Below are 11,819 nucleotides of genomic sequence, written 5' to 3'. Positions count from 1 at the left end.
GAGGTTTTTGTGAGATAAAGGAGTTGCTTGATAATTGGTGTCTTGGTGCAGACTTCGCTATTAAGAAAATGGCCATTGCTATGAGTGAAAAGTTTGAAAAGTATTGGACCTGTTCTAGCATGAGTCTTGCAGTAGCTTGCTTTCTTGATCCTAGGTACAAAAAAGAAGCTTTTAGAGTACTACATGACAAAGTTCTATGGTGACTACTATCAGATTCATCTTGATGAGTTTCTTACTGTTGTGAAGAACTTGTACCAATTTTATGCTAGCTCTAGTTCAAAGAATAAGAGTGATGTGAATCAAAATGAACATCTTAGTCCAATGGATCCTCTAGCTGAAAATAGAGATGATGAACTTGAGAGCTTCTTATATGATGATCATGGGCCTGATAGTAGGGACACAAATGAGCTAGACAAATACATGGCAGAGCCACTATTGAAGCAAAATCCGTTTGATATTTTATAATATTGAAAGAACAATACAGACAAATACCCTATCCTTTCACAAATAGCTCATGATATGATGGCCATTCAAGTGTCCACGGTTGCATTCGAATATGCATTTAGCGGAGCTGGACGGATAATTGATCCATATCGTAATCGTCTTGACCCTAAGATAGTACAAGCGCTGATCTGCACCAAAGACTGGGTACATGCTGCAAGAAAAGTTATTAATTGGCTCATTTGTTTAATTAGAATTTTCCAAATATATGTGATGTACTGTACCGATGCATATGTGCCTTGACTTGTCATTTTTCAGATTCTAAATTTATTCCTTCAATTATGGCTAATTTCAAACCTCCAGAAACTATTCTTGTGAGCTCTAGTCACCCAATAGATGATGAGGTATTTGTTTATTTATCTTGGTTGTTGTTTCAGTAACCATTCTTGCAAGAGAAAAATAACATAGCTACATGTTTGCAATTAATTATGAATACATATGTGCTGAAAATTGTAGAAAAAAGACGTGATAAGTGATCTAGATGCCATGATTGAAGATGGTGGTGAGCTGTGACTGCAGAGCTTTGTTTCCTTATGGTAGAAACTTTCCCGTTCGGCTTGCTGAATTTTGACTGAAATTGGCTGAAAATACTGTTCTGGTTGAATTGTTATGAGAGAAAAATACTGTTACAGCTAAAAAAACAAGCCAAACAAGCCGAATATATGGTAAGCCGAACGGGGCCATTGTGATGTGTGGACTTATTAAATGTTGCGGACTATTGTACTGGATGTTTTCTCATGGTTGTGACTGTGATTTGTGAACTTATTAAATGTTGCTTAGTCATTTCTAATATTTTATGGTTGGCTGGTTGCCTGGTTAAGGTGATCTTGAATTCTTGAAAATACTTTGTGATTGTTAGCAGTGGTAGAGTGGTACACTACACTGATGCCTGGTGGTCTAGTGCTATTAGTGTTAGCAGTGGCATGCTGGCAGCAGTCAACCAGTCGTGGCATATTGCCTTTTCCAGTAGTGGCAGTAGTGCACTGCATTACGCTGGTGCTTGACTGATTGCCACTTACAGCACTGGTGGCGTACTGTGCAGCATATTGATATGTGATTAAGTATGTGATATGAATTATGATATTGACATGTGCAGCCGCTGGTGTTATGATATTGATATGTGATCGTCGTTTCGGCTTAAGTTCTCGGTTTCTACCTGTTTCCGTCATATTTCCGTCCATATTTATCCGTTTTCAAACACCCGTATTTTCCGCTCTCGTATATGATCCTGGCCTTTCCCAACCCGATCCTGTTTCAGATGATGAAATATAGAAACGGGAACAAGAAGGGGTTTTCCGTTCGTTTGCGTCCGTTTTGAACCTGACTCACAGCACGCAGCCTAAGACTGTCCACAGCGTTGTGCGGTGCTAAAAACAGATCCGTACATGCAAGTGGGTACCGATGCCAAGACTCATGTCTACCCACAATGTCAGCACCGGTGCTTTATTTGTGTGGGCCACCAATAGCCATGCCATGAGGGCCAGCAAGCAGCACCAGTTGCATAGCAGATGGGTGAAGAATACACTTGTTTATTCTTTCAGCACCGGTGAACCTACATACCACAATGCTTGCTTTTTTCAACTTGGTATCGCACTCTACAATGACATGAGCTGGTGTCTCGTCTTTCTCTCTCCTAAATCAGCACCTGTGAAACCCAACGCTGTAGGCAGTCTAATGGCGCCGGGCAGCATTTGATTCGTTGCCCGTCGCCTCGTATACTCTGTTCCCGGGTTCGGGTTGTCCGCCAGGCCGGCGCGTTCGACCCGGTAGCCCGAAACCGCCCATATATCTTGGGAACTTTCCGTGACACGGTGGAGCTAACTACTCCGCGCTGGCTCGCCACCGGCCACCGCCGCCGCCGAACCAAAACCAACTGCTCTCGTTCTCCTCGTCTCTGCCTCTCGCGCGAGTTTAAAGTTGCCGCTCGACACCTCACCTCACGCGTTCATGCCCCGCCGCCCCCGGCAATGGCAGCCGCAGCGGTGACCTCGCCGGATCCCTTCACGTTCCACTGCCCCGTGGCGACAGCGGCTCCGGTTGAGGCTGACGTCGACGAGTTCGAATTCCACGTCGTGCCACCCGCCGCGGCAGCGCTCTCGGCTGCCGACGAGCTCTTCTCCGGCGGGAAGCTCGTGCCTTTACACCGACCCGCGCCCGCATCTGCGCCCTGCTCCCCTCCGCCGTGCCTGGAGGTGGAGCCGGCGTCAGAGCCGACGTCCCCTCGCGCCCCGCGATGCGCTGGGCGGAGGTGGCGCGACCTCCTCCTCCTCGTGTCCAGCTCCAGGAAACCCAAGGCCGCCAGCGCCGGCGGCGGCGGGTGACGCCAGCAAGTGTGCGGCGGATGGGTATCTGCAGGCGCGACGGGAGACGCATTTCCGGCCGCTCCTCTCGCGGGACTCCCCGTCGTCCTCGTCGGCGTCCTCGATCGACTCGGGCAAGAACGCGCGCCGCCCGCCGCCGCCGTCGTCGTGTTCCCCACTGCGGACGCGGTCGGCGCCCGTGGCGAACCTCCTCCACCTCATGTCCAGGACAAGATCTACGGGCGGCGACAAGGTCGGCGCTGCCGCCGCGGATGCGCCGCCGCGTCCGAAGCGGCAGGAGCAGGCGGCGGCGAGCGCGCACCTGCTCCTGACACGAGCCTCGTCCTCGTCCTCGGCGTCCTCCTCGGACTCCTGCAGGAACCCACGCCCGGGCGCGGGGTCGTGGCGGCCGCGCGGGCCCTCTCGTCCGTCGTCCCGGCCCGCGGTGGCGGCGGAGAGCCCGCGCGTGAGCGCGTCCGGCCGCGTGGTGTTCCGCGGCCTGGAGCGCTGCTCGAGCACGCCGGCGTCGGCGGGCATCGGCCCGCGCCGGCCGCGGCCCAGGGGCATGGAGCGGTCCTACTCGGCCAATGTGCGCGTGGATCCGGTGATCAACGTCTTCGGCTTCGGCCACCTGTTCATGCCGTCGTCGCCGGCCAAGGAGAAGAAGGCCGACAGGGAGAGGGACGTCGCAGCAGGCCGCAGGAACAGGCCGGAGAAGCTGGCCATGGTGCTGAGAGATCCACAGGATTAGGCAGCGGCCACGCTGGCAATAATGCATCGGATTCTCCTTGTCTCAAACTGTTTGTTGTTTCTCTTGTCCTTATTAATTCTCTCTCCTTCCTTGCGATCGTTGTAATATAGCGCAAATATTAGTCCAGTTTTTAGGATCTGAAACAGATAAATTCCAGAGAAACTTTGGTGAGATCTGAATTGCCACTCCGAACTGTAACTCTGATCCTCCCCTGTGATCAATCATCATGCTACGTGCTACTCCTACACTTTGAACAGCACATCTTCTGTTCCCAAAACCAAGCACTAATCAATCAATCACTTCAGCTGAAGTTGAGTGATGTTTACTCCAGTAGATTGACTGTAGAAGAGACACGACTCGTCACAAGGTTTTCTCAAAATTTCTTCGTCCTTGGCAGTACGACGGAATAGGATCAACTACCCTGCCCTGCTGCTCGAAGGAGAAATGGGTTGGTACTCGAATAGAGGCCTCGTGATCCGTGCAGATTCCGGGCTGTGCGTCCTGCCCGCACTGAGCTGCAGCTTGCTGCTCGAAAGGTTTTTAAAATGCAAAACGTTCCGTTCCGTCCTGACAGCATTACAATATCTTTCTTGTGTGTGTCTGCTTAATTCGATTTGAAATGTTTCAAATGTATATGTTGAGTTGAACAACTGAAACAAACATCGGGATCTCTCGGAGTCTCGGGACTTGACGCTCACTGCCTCCTAGTGTCATGTTCCTAATTCCTATAACCTTGTTCAAGCACGGGATGCACATTGTAGAGCTTGCAAGTTGCAGTTGTAACGACTCACCCAAGATGTCGATTTTGGCATTGTTTAAGGAGGAGAAGGTAGGCAACGGAGAATCCGGTTTTACTAAAATAGCACCTAACTGTGGAGTCTGAGTGTCTGACGTATACGTGAATTGACGGCTCCGGCGCCGCTGTCTCTCGCCGCTGCCGCTGGTATGCACACGTCGACGGTGTTGTTGGGCATACCGGAGCGGAGTGGTTCGCAGATATACTAGTACTGTATAAGTACTCCTACTTTCTGTTGCCGTCGCCTGTCGAAAAGCTGGGTGGTTGAGCCCGTCCCGTGATCACATCAGCACGGCACGGAGCGGGTCGCTCGTCCCTGCCGCACGTCGCCAAGGCATGGCGTCGCTGCGCTCTGGTCTCCAGCTGCAGTTGCACACGCCGCTCACCAACACTGCAGCGGGCCAGCGGCGCCAGCAACGGCGTCACCGCGCACCAAAAGCGACAGCGGCAAGCACCACTGCACCAGCACCAGTGCGCCACCTCAAAGTATACTGCCGCTGCACTGCCGGTACGGAAGTGTGCAGGTCGCCGGGTGCAGTGTAGGAGTACGGTACTTATGCCTAGTGTGAGGAGTGACGAGTGACGACGAGCCTGATCCGAGGCATCGATCAGCCTTGCGAGCGGCAGCTACTGGAACTGGCAGTCTGGCGATGGCGTGGCATCTGACAAGGGGAAGGGGACTGCATCGGCGCCAGATGCCATGTGTGTCTCGTCCCATCCCGTGGCGTGGCGCCTGGGGGCTGGGGCAGCCGGGCAGGGCCACCGTCGGCCGTCCCGACTCGGGACGCGAACGCAATACAGGCAATACGCAAGGCGTGGGCACGCACGACGGGAGGCCGGAGCGGCGGGGCCATGTGTCGTGTGTCCTGCTCGCTCCCGTCGCGGAATCTGCCTCGGCAGTCGGCAGCCGGCACGGACGAGGAGAGGCAGCCAACTGCTAGATCGCACGAGGCAGACACGTGAGAAAAATGAAATGTGCACGCGCAGGCGCAGCGCGTGGCAGTGCCAGTGGCAGTGGCACGCGGAAGGAAAGGGCCTACCCACGGTCCACGGATCCTGACCCAAACCTTTTTGTGTGGTGCAGGGTCCGTCCATCCAGCCGTCTGGTCGGCGACTCGGCGGCCGTTCTCTTTAGGTTTTCTCTTCTCTTGGGCTAAAAGCCTTTTGGGTTGATGTTCGTACCGCACCCACCGGCCCGCTAACATGAGCCCATGCTACTCGCGCACGTGGGTGATGAGTGACTGACGCGGGCTGTCAGCACCACGGGCCGAGTTTTGCGGATGCCGCAGGTTTTATGGATGGATGGATGGATCATGCACGGCATCTGGCAGCCTGTGTCAACGAGAGAGTCTTCCGTTCAACTTTGATCTGATGTCTAGCACTAGCATTTCCTCATCATAATATCATGGATGGAGCATGGACGGCATCTTGTGGTTTCTTTTTCTTTTGCGAGGACGTTCATTGTCTGCATTGTTTCGTCACGATCAATGTTAAACGTCGATCTGCGCATGCCGTAGCGTGACAGCATGGGCACACGGTCGAATGGAGGTGAACGACCGTGACGTTGCCGTGGATCGACGCGACGACGCCCACCATACGGATCACTAGTTCACTAGCCGGTGCGCTAGTCCACCATCGTCTAATCCTGATGGCAGACAGACGAGATGAGATGATCCGGTTGGCGACCCCTGGTCTCTGCGTCTCGCGGGAAGCACGGAGTACTAAAGGTGTAGCCACTGCAGCACTAGGCAGCATGCATTTCGTCTCGTCTGACGAAAAAGCCTTGTGAACGTGGAAAAGAGGAGCGCGGGTGGATAAACGTCTCACGCCACACGCCACGAGTCGCCGTGCTCGATCGCCTGGTCGCTTTGTTCTGGGTCGTTCGTTGCTGGCGGCCTGGACTGGACCCGTGAGCCATAATACTCCCGGTCCATGTGGCGTCCACTATGGCACGATCCACCGTATGCATATTGTGATTCCCCATGTCCCCTGCCGCGCCGCTCCGTGGCGTCGCAGGAGACGAAAATCCACGCACGCATTGCGTGCGCCCGTCCTTGCCGCCTTGTCTGATCCTCCTACCGTGCATGCACCATCACCAGCCGCACGCTTCCGCTTTGTTCAAGTCTGAACGGAGCCCGTGTTTTGAGCTGGCTTTTCAGCTCGTGCGTCTTCAGTGCCACTGGTGGGGGTCAGTGCTTGCCTCCACTACTAGCTGCTCGAGATATCTGTCAGGTGCTGCTGCTATGATCACGGGACGCTTTTCTTGTTTATACGTGAGATCCATAGTGGAGAGAATCAGCGAATACCATGAGTTTTCAATACCAAGGAGACCTTTGGACAAACCATGCTTGGCTATCGCCCTGGTTTTTTTAGACCGACGAAAACAATATACTACTTGTAAGACTTGTAACAATTGTTATTCAGTTCAATGATAACCGATAAACGATGTCTTCAGTGGAAGCCAACTTGCATTCGTTCCCATCGGCAAGTTGGTGCTGACCATGCATGGGCCCAGTTTGGCCATCGCCCTGGTTTCTAGCTAGCCAAGCATGAGTACGTGCTTCTGAATGGTCCAACAAGTGATGCTGCATATCCAGGCGGGCCTTCTTGTCCTTGTATCTTTGCGAAGTCTTCCCTGCGACCTAGATAGATGAGAAGATGCATTTTGCTCCTACTAATTACCGACCAAACATGTATAGATTCCGTGTTATACACCCATGAAATTGTTTCTTATAGAAAAGAGGTCAGAGTGATCCATGCTTTGCGACAAAGCAAGAAAGCAGACACGCCGCATTCGCCATTCAGAAACAATTCTCTCGCAAGTATGACCATCGTTTTTAACCAGCAGGAGACCTTCAGATTCAGAGGCAAGGTATCCTGTTTCCTGCAAGCAACTAAGCAATTCCATCCAATAACTCCCGACTGTTGTTTCACTGATACCGGAAATGTTCAGAACTTGGCGATACGCCGATGTCATATCCTAACATTTTCCTGAATCTGAAGTCTGAACTCAAACCCCCCCAAACGCAAAGATGAACTGACAGAACTGAACTTTTGCAGACACAGCGAAACGGTGAAGCCTCATCTCATCTCTTCGATCTCCGTGGCTGGCTTGTCCAGAAAGCGGCGCTGCGGCACGCTGGAGTGTTTCTGTGTTTGGCAGGAAATTTCGGCGTTTTTCCTGTATCCATTCACGTCGAGCCGTCGAGGCCATGATCACGCATGTCGGCACGGCAGCCGTATCTGAATTCCTGTACAGCAATCACAGTACCGCGGCGTCCGACGAGTCGACGACTGCATGGCATGTCTGCATCAGTCGCCTCGTCCGTACCGCATGGTCCCTCCCGTCCTCCCCTCTCTCGCATAATTCCCGCCACATGCCAAGTCAAACCGCCCTCTTCCGTCGCGCGTTGACGCCGCTGGGAAATGCATTGACTTCACTTCACAGCCGATGGCGATGGCACGGCCTCCGCGCTCGTCTTTATAAGCTTGTCACTCGTCAGAGTCCACATTCGATCACATGGTGCCTTGGAGATAGTAAAATTGCAAGTGGAATGGCATCCTGCAAGAACACTTGCTTTTACACTCCAGTGTCAAATTTCACTGCAGTGCTAGCTCTAGCGGTCCTGGTCTTGGCGGGGCCGGCGGCGGACGCCGTCCCCGATCCGTCCGTGTCCGTGCATCTCGAGGCGTTGCTGGCGTTCAAGAAGGCCGTCACCGACGACCCGAACGGCACGCTGTCCAGCTGGACGGTGGGGACAGGCAATAATGGCGGCGGCGGCTTCCCGCCGCACTGCAATTGGACCGGCGTGGCCTGCGACGCCGCTGGCCACGTCACGTCCATCGAGCTCGCGGAGACTGGGCTCCGGGGCACGCTCACGCCGTTCTTGGGCAACATCTCGACGCTCCAGCTCCTCGACTTCACGTCGAACCGCTTTGGCGGTGGCATCCCGCCGCAGCTCGGCCACCTCGACGAGCTCGAGGGACTCGGCCTCGCCGTCAACAACTTCACCGGCGCCATCCCTTCGGAGCTCGGCGACCTCAGGAGCCTACAGGTGCTGGACCTCAGCAACAACACGCTCCGCGGTGGCATCCCAAGCCGCCTCTGCAACTGCTCGGCGATGACAGGGTTCAGCGTCTTCAACAACGACCTCACCGGCGCAGTCCCTGACTGCATTGGTGATCTGGTCAATCTCAACGAGTTGATACTCTCCCTCAACAATCTTGACGGCGAGCTGCCGCCGTCCTTCGCGAAGCTCACGCAGCTGGAGACGTTGGACCTCAGCAGCAACCAGCTCTCCGGCCCGATCCCGCCGGGGATTGGCAACTTCTCGAGTCTCAACATTGTCCACATGTTTGAGAACCAGTTCTCCGGCTCCATCCCGCCGGAACTTGGCCGGTGCAAGAACCTGACCACGCTCAACATGTACAGCAACCGCCTCACTGGTGCGATTCCAAGCGAGCTCGGGGAACTCACCAACCTGAAGGTGCTGCTCTTGTACGGCAACGCGCTCTCGTCGGAGATTCCCCTCTCGCTCGGGCGATGCACGTCGCTGCTTTCGCTCGAGCTGTCCATGAACCAGCTCACTGGGTCCATCCCGACCGAGCTCGGCAAGCTACGGTCGCTTCGAAAACTGATGCTCCACGTCAACAAGCTCACCGGAACAGTGCCAGCATCGCTGATGGATCTCGTCAACCTGACATACCTGAGTTTCAGTGAAAATTCCCTCTCGGGCCTTCTTCCGGCGAACATTGGATCACTCCAGAATCTTCAAGTGCTAGTCATTAACGCCAACTCGCTCTCTGGCCCAATTCCGGGGAGCATTGCCAACTGCACTTCGCTGTATAACGCGAGCATGGGGTTCAACGAGTTCACAGGGCCTTTGCCCGCCAGCCTTGGCCAGCTACAGAACCTCGAATTCTTGTCCTTGGGGGACAACAAGCTGTCCGGCGACATACCGGAGGACCTTTTCGACTGCGGCAACCTCAGGACGTTAGACCTGGCTGGGAACAGCCTCACCGGCAGCCTGAGCCCTCGCGTCGGCAGGCTCAGCGAGCTCAGCTTGCTGCAGTTGCAGGGTAATGCTCTGTCCGGGGAGATACCAGAGGAGATCGGCAACCTGACGAAGCTCATCGCACTGCAGCTCGGGGGAAACCGCTTTGCCGGGCGCGTCCCAGCGAGCGTCTCCAACATGTCGTCCCTGCAGAAGCTCACGCTGCAGCAGAACCGCCTAGACGGCGCGCTGCCCGACGAGATCTTCGGCCTCCGGCAGCTCACTATCCTCAGCGTCGCGTCGAACAGGTTCGTAGGCCCGATCCCCGACGCCGTGTCCAACCTGCGGTCTCTCTCCTTCCTCGACATGTCGAACAATGCGCTGAACGGCACGGTCCCTGCGGCGGTGGGAAGCCTCGACCAACTCCTCACGCTGGACCTCTCCCACAACCGCCTCGCCGGCGCCATCCTCGGCGCGGTGATCGCGAAATTGAGCACCCTGCAGATGTACCTCAACCTGTCGAACAACATGTTCACGGGCCCGATACCGGCCGAGATGGGGGGCCTCACGATGGTCCAGTCCATCGATCTGTCCAACAACCGGTTATCCGGTGGTGTCCCGGCGATGCTAGCGGGGTGCAAGAACCTCTACTCGCTCGACCTCTCCGCCAACAACCTCACCGGTGCCCTGCCTGCCGGCCTCTTCCCTCAGCTCGACGTCCTCACAAGCCTGAACATCTCCGGCAACGGGCTAGACGGAGACATCCCTTCAAACATCGGTGCCCTGAAGAACATACAGACGCTGGACGCGTCACGGAACGCGTTCACCGGGGCCATACCGGCGGCGCTGGCGAATCTGACAAGTCTGAGGTCTCTGAACCTCTCGTCCAACCGACTCGAGGGGCCCGTGCCGGACTCAGGCGTGTTCCAGAACCTGAGCATGTCGAGCCTGCAGGGCAATGCTGGCCTCTGCGGCTGGAAGCTTCTCGCTCCCTGCCACCACGCCGGAAAGCAGGGGTTCTCGAGGACAGGGCTCGTGGTCCTAGTGGTGCTGCTGGTGCTGGCCGTGCTGTTGCTATTGCTGCTTGTGGCGATTCTCTTTCTTGGATACCGGAGGTACAAGAAGAAGAAGGGAGACTCTACCCGTGCAACAAGTTTCTCCGAGGACTTCGTCGTGCCGGAGCTGAGGAAGTTCACTTACACCGAGCTGGAGGCCGCCACCGGCTCGTTCGGCGAAGGCAACGTCATCGGTAGCAGCAACCTGAGCACGGTCTACAAGGGCGTGCTCGTTGATCCCGACGGCAAGGTGGTCGCCGTGAAGCGGCTCAACCTGGCGCAGTTCCCGGCCAAGTCCGACAAGTGCTTCCTCACCGAGCTCGCCACTCTGAGCCGCCTGAGGCACAAGAACCTGGCGCGCGTGATCGGGTACGCGTGCGAGCCTGGCAAGATCAAGGCTCTGGTCCTGGAGTTCATGGACAACGGAGACCTCGACGGCGCGCTACACGGCGCGGGCAGGGACGCGCAGCGGTGGACGGTCCCGGAGCGGCTACGCGCGTGCGTCTCGGTGGCGCACGGGCTGGTGTACCTGCACACCGGGTACGATTTCCCCGTCGTGCACTGCGACGTCAAACCGTCGAACGTTCTCCTGGACAGCGACTGGGAGGCGCGCGTCAGCGACTTCGGCACGGCGAGGATGCTGGGCGTCCATCTGACGGACGCCGCCTCGCAGTCGGCGACGTCGTCGGCGTTCCGGGGCACCGTCGGGTACATGGCGCCAGGTAATCTACATGGTGCTCTAGCTCAATTTCTGGTGGCTATTTCTGCAAATTTCTTGGCACTTCTGCTAAAAATGTTTTTTTTTTCTGTGTGTCCAATCCAATCACGCAGAATTCGCGTACATGAGGACGGTGTCGCCGAAGGCCGACGTGTTCAGCTTTGGCGTCCTGATGATGGAACTCTTCACCAAGCGACGCCCGACCGGGACAATCGAGGAGGATGGCGTGCCACTGACACTGCAGCAGTACGTGGACAGCGCGGTCTCGAGGGGCCTCGACACAGTGCTCGACGTCCTGGACCCCGACATGAAGGTGGTCACCGAGGGCGACCTGTCCACGGCGGCGGACGTGCTGAGCCTGGGCGTGTCGTGCGCCGCGTTCGAGCCGGCGGACCGGCCTGACATGGACAGCGTGCTTTCAACCTTGCTGAAGATGAACAAGGTCTGTGGAGGAGACTAGATGCCTGCTGCAAAACGCGACCTGAAATTCGTGCCGTGCAGCAGCATCTGATCAAGCAAAGGGAGAACACTGCCGATCTGCTGGAGTGAATTTCGCCTGCTTATGTTTGCACGTGTAATGCTAATCTGTTCAGTGTCAGCATAGAGCTAGATTCCAGGCTATAATAAATATAGTGAATTTTATGTGCCCTAAGAATGGTTCACTGAAATCAGTCTTGCCCATGCTGCCTGACGGTATGGGCATG

The 11,819-nt window shown here is 55.6% G+C and overlaps 1 protein-coding gene and 1 pseudogene across 1 annotated transcript; both read left to right on the top strand.

The window, feature by feature from the left end:
• The first annotated feature begins 2,199 nt into the window (after positions 1-2,199).
• On the top strand, positions 2,200-3,806 carry LOC136498218 (uncharacterized; annotated as a pseudogene).
• A 4,086-nt stretch (positions 3,807-7,892) lies between these two features.
• On the top strand, positions 7,893-11,758 carry LOC136498301 (LRR receptor-like serine/threonine-protein kinase FLS2). Its single transcript, XM_066494244.1, has 2 exons — positions 7,893-11,119; positions 11,229-11,758. Exons 1-2 carry the CDS (start codon positions 7,903-7,905, stop codon positions 11,573-11,575), a joined length of 3,564 nt encoding a protein of 1,187 aa, XP_066350341.1. The 5' UTR covers positions 7,893-7,902; the 3' UTR covers positions 11,576-11,758.
• Positions 11,759-11,819: the final 61 nt, after the last annotated feature.

This window comes from Miscanthus floridulus, chromosome 12 (assembly GCF_019320115.1).
Source record: "Miscanthus floridulus cultivar M001 chromosome 12, ASM1932011v1, whole genome shotgun sequence".
Taxonomy (NCBI): Eukaryota; Viridiplantae; Streptophyta; class Magnoliopsida; order Poales; family Poaceae; genus Miscanthus; species Miscanthus floridulus.
This window is presented reverse-complemented; position numbering and strand designations above follow the sequence as displayed.